The following is a 12,352-nucleotide window of genomic DNA, read 5'->3' as shown; positions in this document are numbered from 1 at the left end:
TACCAGCTGTGCTCTTTTCGTCCATGTCTCGCTGCTCTCTCTCTCTCTCCTTTCTGCCATGGGCTGTACGGAGTACAGTACATTCATTCCGCTCTTTTGAGTCCTAATATAATAATAGCCCATCAGGATGCTGTTGTTGCATGTACATAGAGGCCTCTTCTCGTACGCTCTTTCTTTCAGCCTGCTTTTAATATCCACTTTTGTTGCAGTATGTTGGGCAGAAGACTGCGCGCCATATCCAATCTCTGCGCCCATCCAGGATGTGCATTTGTCCAACAACCAGATAATGCGAGGCGTAGCCATGTCCGTCGGTACGCCGGCGCAAAACTTTGCTTTTCTCCCTCAGTGGTATGGTCCTCGCCCTTTTTCAGCTTCTTTTTTTTTTTACACTTCCTAACTGCAAGCGCGCAGCAGGCCTATAAATAATACATACGTCTATGACAGCAAAGGCCAGTGCATTTCAGACTGGCCAGAAAATACGTGCACCACCTTTCGTGGTGGACAGTACGATGCGAATGCCTCTCGAACATATATCGAGGCCAACAGCAGCATTGCGGCTTTTGATTCCACACCCAACGTCACCACTCAGAGTCTTTGGGCCAAAGACAGCTTGACCTTCAACTCCAACCTGACCCTGGAGAATTTCCCGCTGGGAATCCCACGAGTCGACTGGGGAGGATTCTATGATCCTCAAATGGTCCTGGGCATGGGGCCGAATTCGACGATCCTCAACGCCCTGAAAGCCGCCGGGAAAGTGAGCTCACGGACGTGGTCTTTCTTCTGGGGGTTGACGGGGGCAACTCCCAACGTCCAAATGCCTGGGAGTTTTGTTCTGGGCGGCTACGATCGAGCCAAGGTGACGGGGAATAACCACACGCAAGCCCTCAGCTCGCTGAAACCGACCTGCAAAACGGGGATGCTCGTCACGATCGTCGACATGCAACTCAACTTTCCCAATGGGACCAGCCCCAGCCTTTTCAATGGAACCCTATCAGCGGCGATGTCGGCATGTATCCAGCCCGACTTTCCTGTCATCATGACAATGCCTTACGACCCGTACTATGCGTATTTTATGGAGCTTGCAGGAGGCACTTTTCTGGGACGTTCCCTAGGGGTGAACTACTATGGGATGAACTATGCGCCTCAGGACGTGTATGCTGTCTCTTCCAGGTGACTTCTGTCTAGAAAACTCAATTGCTGAACCAAATTTTTTTGTACAGGTATGACGGCGATCTGACCATAGTGCTCGATTCTGGGCTGAGCGTGCGCATTCCCAACCACGTGCTGGTCAATCCCGACTTGATTGTCAACAAGACCAACGGGCATCTATACATAAACGACTCCTCGCTCGAGGTCCTCATCAATTCGCAGCAGACGATAAACGCGAATGATCTACCGATCATAGGCCGACAGTTTTTCTCTGCCGCATACGTGATGCTGAACCAGGACAGCAACGAGTTTACGCTCTGGGCGGCTAATCCAACAACAGATGAAGACCTGGTCGCCGTTGATGAGAATAACCAAGTGGTAGAGCAGTTCTGCGCTCCGGGGTCTGGCAACACCACACAGACACCCACTAATATCACGAGCCCACAGTCCGCATCAAAGCCATCCGCGACCGCGTCACCAGACAAGGCAAGCCGTGGACTTTCCGGAGGTGCTATTGCCGGAATTGTAGTCGGGTCTTTGGCGGGAATAGCAGCGATTGCGGCTTCAACATATTACTTTTGCATGCGACAAGATCGGGATGGGATGCCAACAGCAGCAGCAGCAGCAGCAGCAGCAGCGCAGGATCGATCTTACGTCCCACCACCTTCATATTCCCCTCTAGCCCCCGTGGAGATGGAAAACAAATACGTCCAGCCATATACAGGACCGGTAGAAATGTATGCAGGAGATGTCCCTCCTCCAGCAGGGAGGAGACCTCCGTCTAGACGGGCTGCTCCGGGGACATATGAATTAGCAGATAATCAAATCTGACCTTTAAAAAAAATTAACGACAACAAAATTTGCTGAGAAGTCGATTCCTACGTTTGCTGGTATATCGGTGTGTGCGCGTGTGTGTTCGTCTGAAAAGAGACGGGTTGTAAGCCTGATGTAGTAGTGCTTCCACGTTCCAACCCAGCGGACTCAAGCAAGAACATACATAAACGACTTGGGCGAGTAGTTCGGCTTCTTGCTGGACGGAACTCGTTTCACTTACGAGGAGAGGTTATCAGCCCCAAGGTCATGCAATGCAGCTCGTGAAAGTCAGTCATCTCAGATGTTCGCGACGAGTTTCAACCGCCAAGTATATGCACGAGTCTTTGCGGACCGATCCCACGCTTCCTTTACCTAGGTCCTTTATGGGTCCAGCTAGCTGAGTGAGGACAAACAGAGCTGCGGCTTGCCCGGTTCTCAACACCTCGGCCGATGGCATATGGAATATGCGGTGCCCGTGCAACCTGCAACCTGCAACTTGCTTCCTGATTCCTGCATACAGAGACCATGTACAGTATTCGGTCTCCAACTTTCCAACGGTTAGATTTTTTTTCTGTCCAAGAGATCTTGCTACTTATATATCCCGACTGTTGATCCTTTTTATATAGAGAGACTCTGCTTAAAGGTTCTCTAACCATTCTATTCAGGTATATATAATCTAATGATCTAATATCCGTGATGAATGAGTGGTAACAAAAATAAAAATATCCATGCATAGATAACACATAATTTCCGTCTCTAAGACCCACATTTTCATAATGCCATTTGGATTTATTCTTGAAGAAAATCAGACGTCATGACACCTTCATCAGGTAAACTATATACTATACTGTAAGAAATTTGGACAAAGAACGAAGAATGCATGATAAACGAGTTGTTTGGAAAAAAAATTGATCATCAAAAGAGATTTCTTAATCATCTAGCACTCCCTGGGCGAGTGCCGCCAAGCTGGCTTCATATCTGGCAGGATTGTGGTCGCTCAGCATTCCCGAGCTAAATCTCAGTTCTGCGAACCTTGCCTCGACGTTCCGGATAAATTTGAACTGTACCCTGGTGGCGGGCCTTCCGAGCTGAGGATACCCATCGCCGGTAGTGTCTGAAGTGAAGGCGTTGCGTTGCAAAACGCGCATCGTCTCCACAACGAATACTTCCCCCGGCGGCATCAGCTTAGGAGCGACCATCTCCTCGCGCAGGCTTTTCAGCGCGAACCACGCCCAACTGTCTTCGCCAAAGCCTTCACCAGCATTCATGAACATGGGTGGCTGGTTGACATAGAATTTGTTCAGGATGCTCTGCCTCAGTCCTTCCCAGACACGGGAGCGAATCTGCGATTTGGAGCCAGTCGTGTCGTTTTTGAACGCCAGAGCCACGGCCCGGAAGTCATGTAACGTTCCCAGAGAGAGGCTGGGCACAATGTCCTTCCCATTCACCACGGTGGTGATCAGACCGCGTGTAGCACGTCGCAAGAACGGGGACATCACAGCTGGCGGTCCATATGCATACACATGGATAGGGCGACCTGAAGGGAGGGAGAAGCTTCTAGCTGCCTTCTGCTGATGGTTGGCAGTCAAAAGCAGCGGCCGAGCCGCGGTGAGAGTCGAAGCGGTGACAAACGAAGGCCCGTACGGGTCACTATTGGGCTCTGAAATCATCGTTGCAAGAAGCGCTGCAACGCCACCGCCCAGCGAATGGCCGCAGAAAACAACTCCGTAGTCTGGAAACTCTTCGAGGGCAGCCCTTATCGTCGCCATGACTTTGCCGCCCTCTCCTTCCAGGAGACGCCTCGCGGAGGCATGCATGCCTTTATGCACCTTCCAATTTTTGCCCTGCCACTCAAGATCGTCGTAGTCGCACGTCATGTCCGTCAGGATATCTTCAAAGCCCCAAGTGCCTCTGAGAGTGAGGACGACAGCCTTGGATTCATGATCCAGGCAAAGATAATGAACGAGAGGAAATCCCGATTCCGTTTCGCCAGCCGCGTTGGAGCCGCCTGCAGGATCCAGATAGGACGAAAGGAGAATTGTAGACGGAGGGAGACCTGTGAGATTGGAAAAGGAACTGTGTTCGTGATTGTCTGAATCGTAGAACTGAATCGTCTTCGTAGTATGAGGAACACCCATCACCTTGAGAGCGTTCGATCCGTATGACGCCGAGGAAAAACGGCAAAATCGACGAATGTTGTTTACCAGGTGGTTGTCGGGGAAGATCCCGGGCACTTTCCCATTGCGATTAAGTGCTATGATCGTCGACTGGTCTTCGTAGACGCTTTTGCGCGGCCGAGGGGCAAGGATGAGTGATGTCTCCGAACCGGTCGCCGCTAGGGAGTAGATGCTGGGAGCAAACGATCTAGGTCGTCTGTGAGCGTTAGGAGAGACGGGCCGCATATCATCATTCAGCGACACAGTGATATCTTCGGATCTGGTTCGAGACATGGAACTGCTGCTGCGGAAATGAGTCCGGGTATACGAGGCGGAACCAGGACGAGTCTCAACGGAGCGCAGCGAGTACGAATCCGTCTGAGAGACGAAGGACTCCCTGTTCGTTTCCTTCACGGAAATATAGTCCGTTCTCGAAGACGTTTGGGTGGGCAACTCCCGGTGGTGCGATCTGCTTGCGGTTGGGGATGGCGTTGATCGAAATGCTGCAGTATCTTGGTGTGGAACTCGCGGCAGGCTTTTGTTCAAGTTCACTGAGCCTCGACGATGCCCAGGATTTCGCGATGTGCTCGTCTGCTTCGCTTTGGCCGTCGATCTACTTGACGGACTTTGTGTCGCGGTCGAGTCCCTGTTGGAGGCGGACTCCTTCGGACTTTTGTTGGCCTTTGATAATGCCGTGGAGGCACTTGTGTCAAGAGACTTTCTCGACCCTTTCTTCATCGAAGATCTCTTATTTCCATCTGATCTCTCTCCAGGTGTCGACTTTACTTTCTGCGCAATCTTCGCAAAAGAAGTCTTCCCAAACGTGCTCTTGGGCGTGTCCGAGCCGCTAAGAGATGAGGAGCTGAGGACGCGACGAGGCCGCTTTTGTACCACCTTCGAGGCATTAGTATCCGCAGAGTTTCCTTCTGGTGACTGGATTCTCCGGGTTTTGTGACGATGACCGTCTCTACTTTTCCTTGGCGACAACATCGAGGGAGTGGTATCCTGGGTTGCGTCATTGCCATGCTCATCATCATATCCACTGATTCCGCTGCGGGAGTCCTCCAGATCTAAAGCTTTGATGTCGCAGATCTCTTCGACCCTTGCATCTGTTTTGGCTTCTTCTGTGGCGTCCGATTCGGGTAAAATGGGATGATCAGAGCTCTCCGGTCGCAGATCTGAGCTCTGGGTGTGATTCAACGTGGTACGGAACACCACAGTATGTTTTGGTAGGCGTTGGGTACCAACAGAGCTTTGGTCATTGTGAAACCTCTCCTCGATCATCATAGTCCCCGGCGGCGCAGCTATCTCTGCGACATCATCGTCGAAAATGTCAACAGTTATGGTACGGTCGGTCACAGTTTCTGTCCTAATCGAAGCGTGGCTACCCTGTGGCAGCTGTCTCATGATGTAGAGACGGATGTCCTCGTCTGATAACTGATATTGGTCCCCAGCTGGGAGTGCCAAGTGAGAGCTTGCACCGGGTGTAACAGACTTCGTTCGTTCCATCGCACTGAAAGTGTCTTCATCCTCCCCAGGGGATAAGAACGAAGCCGGGCGAGCAGAGTCTTCTAGGTCATTAGAGACGCTCTTTGCATACTCGGTGGTCTGCGTTCCGATAACATCGGCCCTCACTCCGTTGTCTAAGATCACGACATCCCAGATGGTTACTTCGCCTTCGCTTTCGCGCAGTTCCCTCTCCGAGTTTCTTCGTCCCCATCGTTGTAGCAATGCGAACCCGATGGACCCGACCAGCAGGTCTCCAACCCCAACCTTGTCAACATCCTTCCCCGTCTCGTTCTTCCCGAACTCTCTGCGGACGAGGGTGATTATAGACGCGATAGCGCGCGACGACTCTGTTGAGCCAAGGATTGCGTCGAGCGTTGATAGGAGGTTCTGCGACAGGTTCGAAATCGATGACAGCGCCGCTTCAGAAAAATGAAAACTTGCAGATGCGAAGAACGATGCGGACGTGATGGTCGAATGCAGAGTAGCCAGCTAACACGAAGACATCAGGTGAGCAACTTGCATGGAAAGCATGGCATGGAAAGGCAGGCACCTACACTCCGTTCCAGCAGCGATTCAGCTTCTAGCCTGCCATATTCGCTGTTGCTGCGCCCTGCAATCTCGCGACCGGCGCGCGACAAGACGCCTTCGATGACAGCTCTGCTCAGTTCCAAGCCCGTCAACGTGGTCACCCTTGCCCCACCGATCGCAGCTCCACCAACGTATGTTCCCAGGCGAAGCGAAAGCGACGTTGATTGAGCGAAGAAGGACACCAGCGAGGCAACGGGCCGTGGAAGGAGAGTCGCGCCTGACGTGGCAGGGATATGACTCGCATTGTCGCGATGCGGATTCCGATCGTCCACGGTCTGCAGAGCCTCATGAAGCCCTGAATCTTCAGGCATGACGGGTGTATCACATCCGTACCATCGCGTTGACGTTTCATCTGCGCGTTCAGAGCCGCGTCTTCGATATAACGCAGATTTATCGATCACAGGTTTGGATGCGAATCACATTGCCGGCTACGTCAGGCGCCCCTGGTCCGCTGTTGTTTTGTTGGTGATGATTCGCGGATTCGTTGGGGCATCGAAGATCGCGGCCCGCGGCGGGTCTGGGGTTGACATGTGACAGACGCAGCTCCGTTATATTAATGCTAAGTACGGTATTTTCTTGTCTCCTTGAGTTCTAATTAATGCAACGATCTGGCTTAGTGATCAAATACCTAACTCTGCCAAACATGGAAACTATCCGGAAATATTATGCTAGGCGAGCTACAGTTATTTGGCACGTGTATATATCTACACCCTGAAGACGGAGAAAAAGGGACATCTCTTCGCAATCACTCTGCAAGATGTCCACCCCCATGCTTTACATCATGGCCTTCACATCGCCTCCATACTGCACCCGGCGTACCACTTCCCGGTTACAGTTGGCGATCGTCCCAATGCCAGCAAGAGCGATGGTCTGGTAGAAATCGGCCAGCAGACCTTGTAGCACGGCCTTGGCCCCATGCTTGCCGTCAATGGCGAGGCCGTAAATGACCGGTCTGGAGACGAGCACAGCCTTGGCTCCGAGGGCGAGGGCCTTGACGATGTCCGCCCCCGTGCGGATGCCCGAGTCAAACAGAACGGTCATTTTTGATCCCACGGCGTCAACAATCTCAGGGAGAACTTCCAGGGAGGCGATGGCTCCGTCCACTTGCCGGCCTGCAATCGCCATACTTCGTCAGCGATACGAAAGGCAAAGAAACACGGATGAATTGGGACCCAGTATCCAAATAAAAGGACGTACCTCCATGGTTCGACACAACAATGCCATCGCATCCGTATTTGAGAGCCAACTTTGCGTCCTCTACATGCTGAATGCCCTTGAGGACGATGGGACCATCCCAGTTCTTGCGTAGTAACTCCAGCTGTTCCCATGTGTGTGGTTTCCCCGAGAAGACATCGGATATCCACGCTCTGGAGGCGCCCACAATGTCCTCCTCGACCTTGCAGCCAGAGCTTTCCTCGAACTTGGCCCGGAACACTGGGTCTGAGAAACCGACCTGATTTCCGACACCCTTGATGAAGGGAATGTATGCATTATCCAGATCGGCTGGGCGCCTGCGATGCTCATTCAGTAACTCGTTGGGAGAAGCGCGAAAGACGTGTGCCTACCATGCCAATGACCAGGTGTCCAGAGTGACCACAAGAACTTCATAGCCATTCTCTTTGGCTCTTTTCAGCAATGACAGTGTCACATCGTCATCTTGCGGCCAATACAGCTGATACCATCTCTTCCCATTCCCACTGGCGGCCGCAACGTCCTCGATAGAGCTGGAACTGGCCGTACTCAGGATATAGGGTACTCCGACTTCAGCGCACACCTCTGCCAGTCCAGTCTCTTTGTCGTCATGGAAGAGAGACTGGACCCCCACGGGAGCCATAAGGAGAGGAGTAGGATATTTCTGTCCAAAAAGGGTGACTGAAATATCCGGCTCACCAATCTACAATGGAAGCGAGATCCATAAATGTCAGCTGTCTTACTCTTATGGATACTGCGTATGCGATAGACAGACCGGCTTCATCATCCTTGGTATCCTGTCTTTGGGTCAGCCACTGTTAACGATAGCTTCTCGAGAAAGACTCATATCCCCCAGCGTTTTACGCATATCTAGTCCAAACCATCCATGTGAACGAATTTATGATTTTCACATGTAAATAAAATATCCAGAGACAAGGACAATGTGTAGAAATGAGAACGTCAAACACATACAACTTCCACTGACGGAACGCCAAGCGATTGCTGTCCATCGTTGCCTTCTCCCCAGCACCACCTGCCACATAGTTGAAGGACCGGGAGCCCAGGGCCTTGCGAGCCTGCTCCTCGAGAAGCCGGGGGTCCGTGGTCACGGTGGGCAAGACATTGTTCAACGCGCCATTGGCGTAGATCTGCTGCTGATACAGGCCATAATTCTCAGACATTTTGGCGACCAAGTTCTGAAGAAGAGGGCTGTATGTTAATTGGGGAACGTTAGTCTCCCGATGGCATTGCAAGTGAGGTGGCCTAGTTATGTACACAGAAGGTCAGCTTACTGGCAGGTCGATGGGGCCGAAAGATGAGATCGTCCGAGGCTTCCACTCGGCAGTCGGATTTATGACAAAGCGGAGGCTGCGCCACGGATCGTGGAGCACAACTCAAATCCTTGGACACAATCGATATAAATAGTCTAGTCACTTGTTATCGCGGCACTTGAACTAGATTAAGAAGTGCTTATGGGATTCTGAGCCATGAGAAATTCCAACTTTTTGCATATGGAACTTAGACGTGTGGTAAGAGGTTTAATACGCGAATACTAGGTCGTTCTTGTCCCTAAATATTATCAACCCTGATGCGTATGGGATTTGCGGAGATTTCATCCATTTGCCTACTTCGTATCATTGAAATTGACGACGTCGTCTGCACTCTGCAGTGTCACGTTGATCGTAATGCTAATCGGTACATGTCTTACCCAATTGAGCACCCGAAATATATGCCGAGATCACCCCTTGCAAGGAATAAATATCTAGTCTTTCTACAGATACGAGAGTCATGTCTTTAAATAAAAATTTCCGAGTAAATGATACTACGCCCTGTACATAAAATATGGCAATAATAGCTTCTCTCCCATGCGTTCTGCATTTAATCGCAGTGGAGACTCCGTTTAGGCTTTTGTTAGCGTCGATCCCGTCTTCTTTTTGATCCCTGAAGCTTATCACTATCGTTTGATTCATTGCTCGAGCGTCCCATGCTATAGTTTATGAATTTTATTGTTTTCTACTCGTCAGTTGAAGAGTACATCTACCAATGAAGAATAGAAGAACATGCACGCTTTTCCTTCTCCCTGCCTAACTCTCCTGTCACTTCTAATTCTCTCCCTTGCTGTTCTGCTCTATCCCACAGGCCCAACCTCGGTTCTCTCAAGCGTATCCAGTCTTGTGCAGCTCCGTACTTGTCCTCATTCCCTTTCGGAGTCTGTATCCCCGCACTCTCCCAGTTGGGGTACGTGGTTTCACCCACAACGCCTGAGACAGCAACCTGGGCAATCTACCACGAAACAAAGACCGGGATGGAACCTTCTCTACCATCTGGGTGGTAATGGACCATGGGTTCAAAGAGCAGATCCGGCTTTGACGACTTCTGCTGCGGCTGAGATTGCGCCGCCCGATGGCTGCACAGTGGATCAGGTGCATCTGGTATGTGTCTGCCTCAAGCATAGTTTCAATTGGAGTCAATTGAGAAGTCCATACCTACATATATGTCAACAAAACCTTTTTTTTGAAAGTCACTTTATTATGGATGACATCATGTGCTGAAAAGTATGGACCGTGGCAGATGTCCCGCCATGCGGAGCGATATCCCACGAGAAGTGCAGGTGGCCGTACGTGATCCAACACTTGATGAAGAACCTCAAACAACCTCCACTGCTTGGCTCTGACCTCGGATTTTCTCTGTCAAGGCCATCTCGCTCTTCTGACACGCATCAAGGCTACAAATACTACCGTAAATGGATCGCTCTCGTTTCTCAATGACTGGACCTATTTTACCGATGATCCGTCCCGTGACTTTGAGCAGTTGACCACGACAGGTCCCTACGCAGGCACACTGGAGGCGTTCACCACTGGGGTTCGCTTTCGCACGCGATACGCGCATCTGCTGCCCAAAGGCGCAAAGACCAGATTCTGGGCCAGTGATTCGGCGCGCGTAATTGACACCGCAAGATATTTTGCCTCCGGACTGTTTGGTCTTGATTGGGAAACGAAGGGGAAAGCTGAGCTGGAGATTATCCCCGAAACCCTGGAGCGACACACTGACACGCTCACGCCTGGTGATACCTGTCTCCGATACATCGAGGACACGGCAAAGGGGCACGACTATGGCGTCAATATGCTTACCTTGTTCCAGGATGTGTACCTTCCAGCAATCGCTCATCGTCTGGTCCATGAGCAGGGAAATCACGCTATAGGCAACTTCTCCAATGTCGAAGTCTACAGCATGCAGGAGATGTGCGGATTCGAGACGATTGCTCGCGGATCGAGTCCCTGGTGCGACGTCTTCATCGTCGAAGACTGGGAGCATTTCGAATACGCAAGGGACCTGATCCATTACTATAGAGCTGGGCCTGGAAATCCGTACGCGGGTGCGATGGGGTGGCTGTGGCTGAACGCGACAGCCAATTTGTTGCAGAGGGGCCCTGAGGCAGGGACTATGTTTTTCAGCTTGTAAGTTCTGCGATTTGCCCTGGATGAAGTGATGTAAAACTATGCGGCTCGCTGATCTTGAAATCGTCTACCTACTGTACATGTAGTGTCCACGACGGCGACATTGCTCCCATGCTCACTGCTCTTAACATCTTCCCGGACCCGAAATATGATCCACATCTCCCCGTAACACACATCGCCACAGACCGCGTCTGGCGCATGTCCACTGTTCTGCCGATGGGAGGCCGGCTCAGTTTTGAACGACTCACCTGTGGGAAGTGGCCAGAAACCGAACCCAGCAGTCAAACCAGCAACTTCGTCCGCATCAACATCAACGATGGCGTTGTGCCCCTGCCGGATTGCCACTCTGGTCCCGGAGGAAGCTGTCCTCTCGAACAGTTTGTGGAGCGGGTGCGCAAACGCAGAGAGGAAGTTGGTGATTTTGCTGAAGTGTGTGGTACGACTGGAGATCGGGCGCAAGGAATCACGTTTTTGCGACAGGACGATCTTGGTTGATTCGAGGTGGAGAGGTGTGAAGCAGTTAGCTGTATATTCTTCAAGGTAGATAGTTATCGATACCCAATAAGTTTTTTTTTTAGGCGTGGCCTGCCTTCAGAGAGCAGAAGCCGCCAGGCTGTTCCAAGAAGCGCTCTTCTCCTATGTAGAGACGGCCATTGGTATGTACTCTCATGCGCCCGGGAATCAGCACGAGTTATAGCAAGGAATATGGATAGGAAGCCTAATAGAAAGTCGATGAAGAAGACCATCTAATACGAGAAATGACGTAGGGTGAGGAATATGGGTGCCATGCCCGTCTGGGAAGTAGATTACCTTAAAAAGTAGGTATCCTTGGTGTAGACGAGGTAGCAATTTTTTCCTTTCAAACCAGTCGAGAGCAGCGAGACCTTGGAGGTTTGTATCCTATATCGAGTACTGGTATCGATACTATTTTTTTGGGATTCTATGGAATCCGTACAGAACTGGCGCCCAAGAATCAGATCTGATAACTACTGTACTACAACATGCTAGTCGAAATCCCACAGAAAAACTCTGACGAGATCCCTTTCGCAGACTGACTCAATATCATCCATAATATTACACTTTGATCTGTAGCCGTCGACAGTACACTGCTTCTTTCTCAGGCATAAGCTCCTTCTCAGGCGCAAATATTCGTACGCGTGACAGGCAGCTGGATCTAGTAAATTTACCGAATCGAGTAAAGACCTTTCTCCCTCTTACTCGAATCGTGAAGGCGAAAACCTGATCTGTGACTACAATCTTTCCCTAGATAGGATAGAGCAAAGTGAAGGAGGTGGAAACTGCTCCTGCAGAGATGGGCTCCAATTCACTGCTGGGAGGTGAATCGATGATGGTCATTGGCCAGTGACAAGCAGTGTCGAGTTTCTTTGTTTGCAGCAGTCACTTTCTTCTTACTTCACTTGCAATTGGAATCTTTACTGCTGGCCATCAGCCCTTGATCCCCCGGATTTTGCCGTCGAAACAACGTGA

General features: G+C 51.0%; 4 protein-coding genes across 4 annotated transcripts; 2 read left to right on the top strand and 2 right to left on the bottom strand.

Moving 5' to 3' along the window:
- Positions 1–301: 301 nt before the first annotated feature.
- T310_8237 (uncharacterized protein) lies at positions 302–1,980 on the top strand (the record flags this gene model as incomplete). The annotated part of the gene is made up of 3 exons (XM_013468983.1): positions 302–311; positions 450–1,152; positions 1,221–1,980. 3 exons carry the CDS (start codon positions 302–304, stop codon positions 1,978–1,980), a joined length of 1,473 nt encoding a protein of 490 aa, XP_013324437.1.
- A 911-nt stretch (positions 1,981–2,891) lies between these two features.
- T310_8236 (Lipase) lies at positions 2,892–6,526 on the bottom strand (the record flags this gene model as incomplete). Its single annotated transcript, XM_013468982.1, has 2 exons — positions 2,892–6,116; positions 6,182–6,526. The coding sequence occupies 2 exons, from the start codon at positions 6,524–6,526 to the stop codon at positions 2,892–2,894; spliced, it is 3,570 nt and encodes a 1,189-aa protein (XP_013324436.1).
- Positions 6,527–6,989: 463 nt separating this feature from the next.
- T310_8235 (Lactate 2-monooxygenase) lies at positions 6,990–8,587 on the bottom strand (the record flags this gene model as incomplete). The annotated part of the gene is made up of 5 exons (XM_013468981.1): positions 6,990–7,327; positions 7,413–7,726; positions 7,781–8,109; positions 8,150–8,207; positions 8,379–8,587. The coding sequence occupies 5 exons, from the start codon at positions 8,585–8,587 to the stop codon at positions 6,990–6,992; spliced, it is 1,248 nt and encodes a 415-aa protein (XP_013324435.1).
- An 879-nt stretch (positions 8,588–9,466) lies between these two features.
- On the top strand, positions 9,467–11,919 carry T310_8234 (Multiple inositol polyphosphate phosphatase; the record flags this gene model as incomplete). The annotated part of the gene is made up of 7 exons (XM_013468980.1): positions 9,467–9,838; positions 9,978–10,023; positions 10,102–10,864; positions 10,951–11,300; positions 11,443–11,520; positions 11,687–11,755; positions 11,873–11,919. The coding sequence occupies 7 exons, from the start codon at positions 9,467–9,469 to the stop codon at positions 11,917–11,919; spliced, it is 1,725 nt and encodes a 574-aa protein (XP_013324434.1).
- Positions 11,920–12,352: the final 433 nt, after the last annotated feature.

This window comes from Rasamsonia emersonii, assembly GCF_000968595.1.
Source record: "Rasamsonia emersonii CBS 393.64 chromosome Unknown ctg1118621760685, whole genome shotgun sequence".
NCBI classification, from domain to species: Eukaryota; Fungi; Ascomycota; class Eurotiomycetes; order Eurotiales; family Trichocomaceae; genus Rasamsonia; species Rasamsonia emersonii.
The sequence above is the reverse complement of the archived record's forward strand: the minus strand, read 5'-3'. Positions and strand labels throughout refer to the sequence as shown.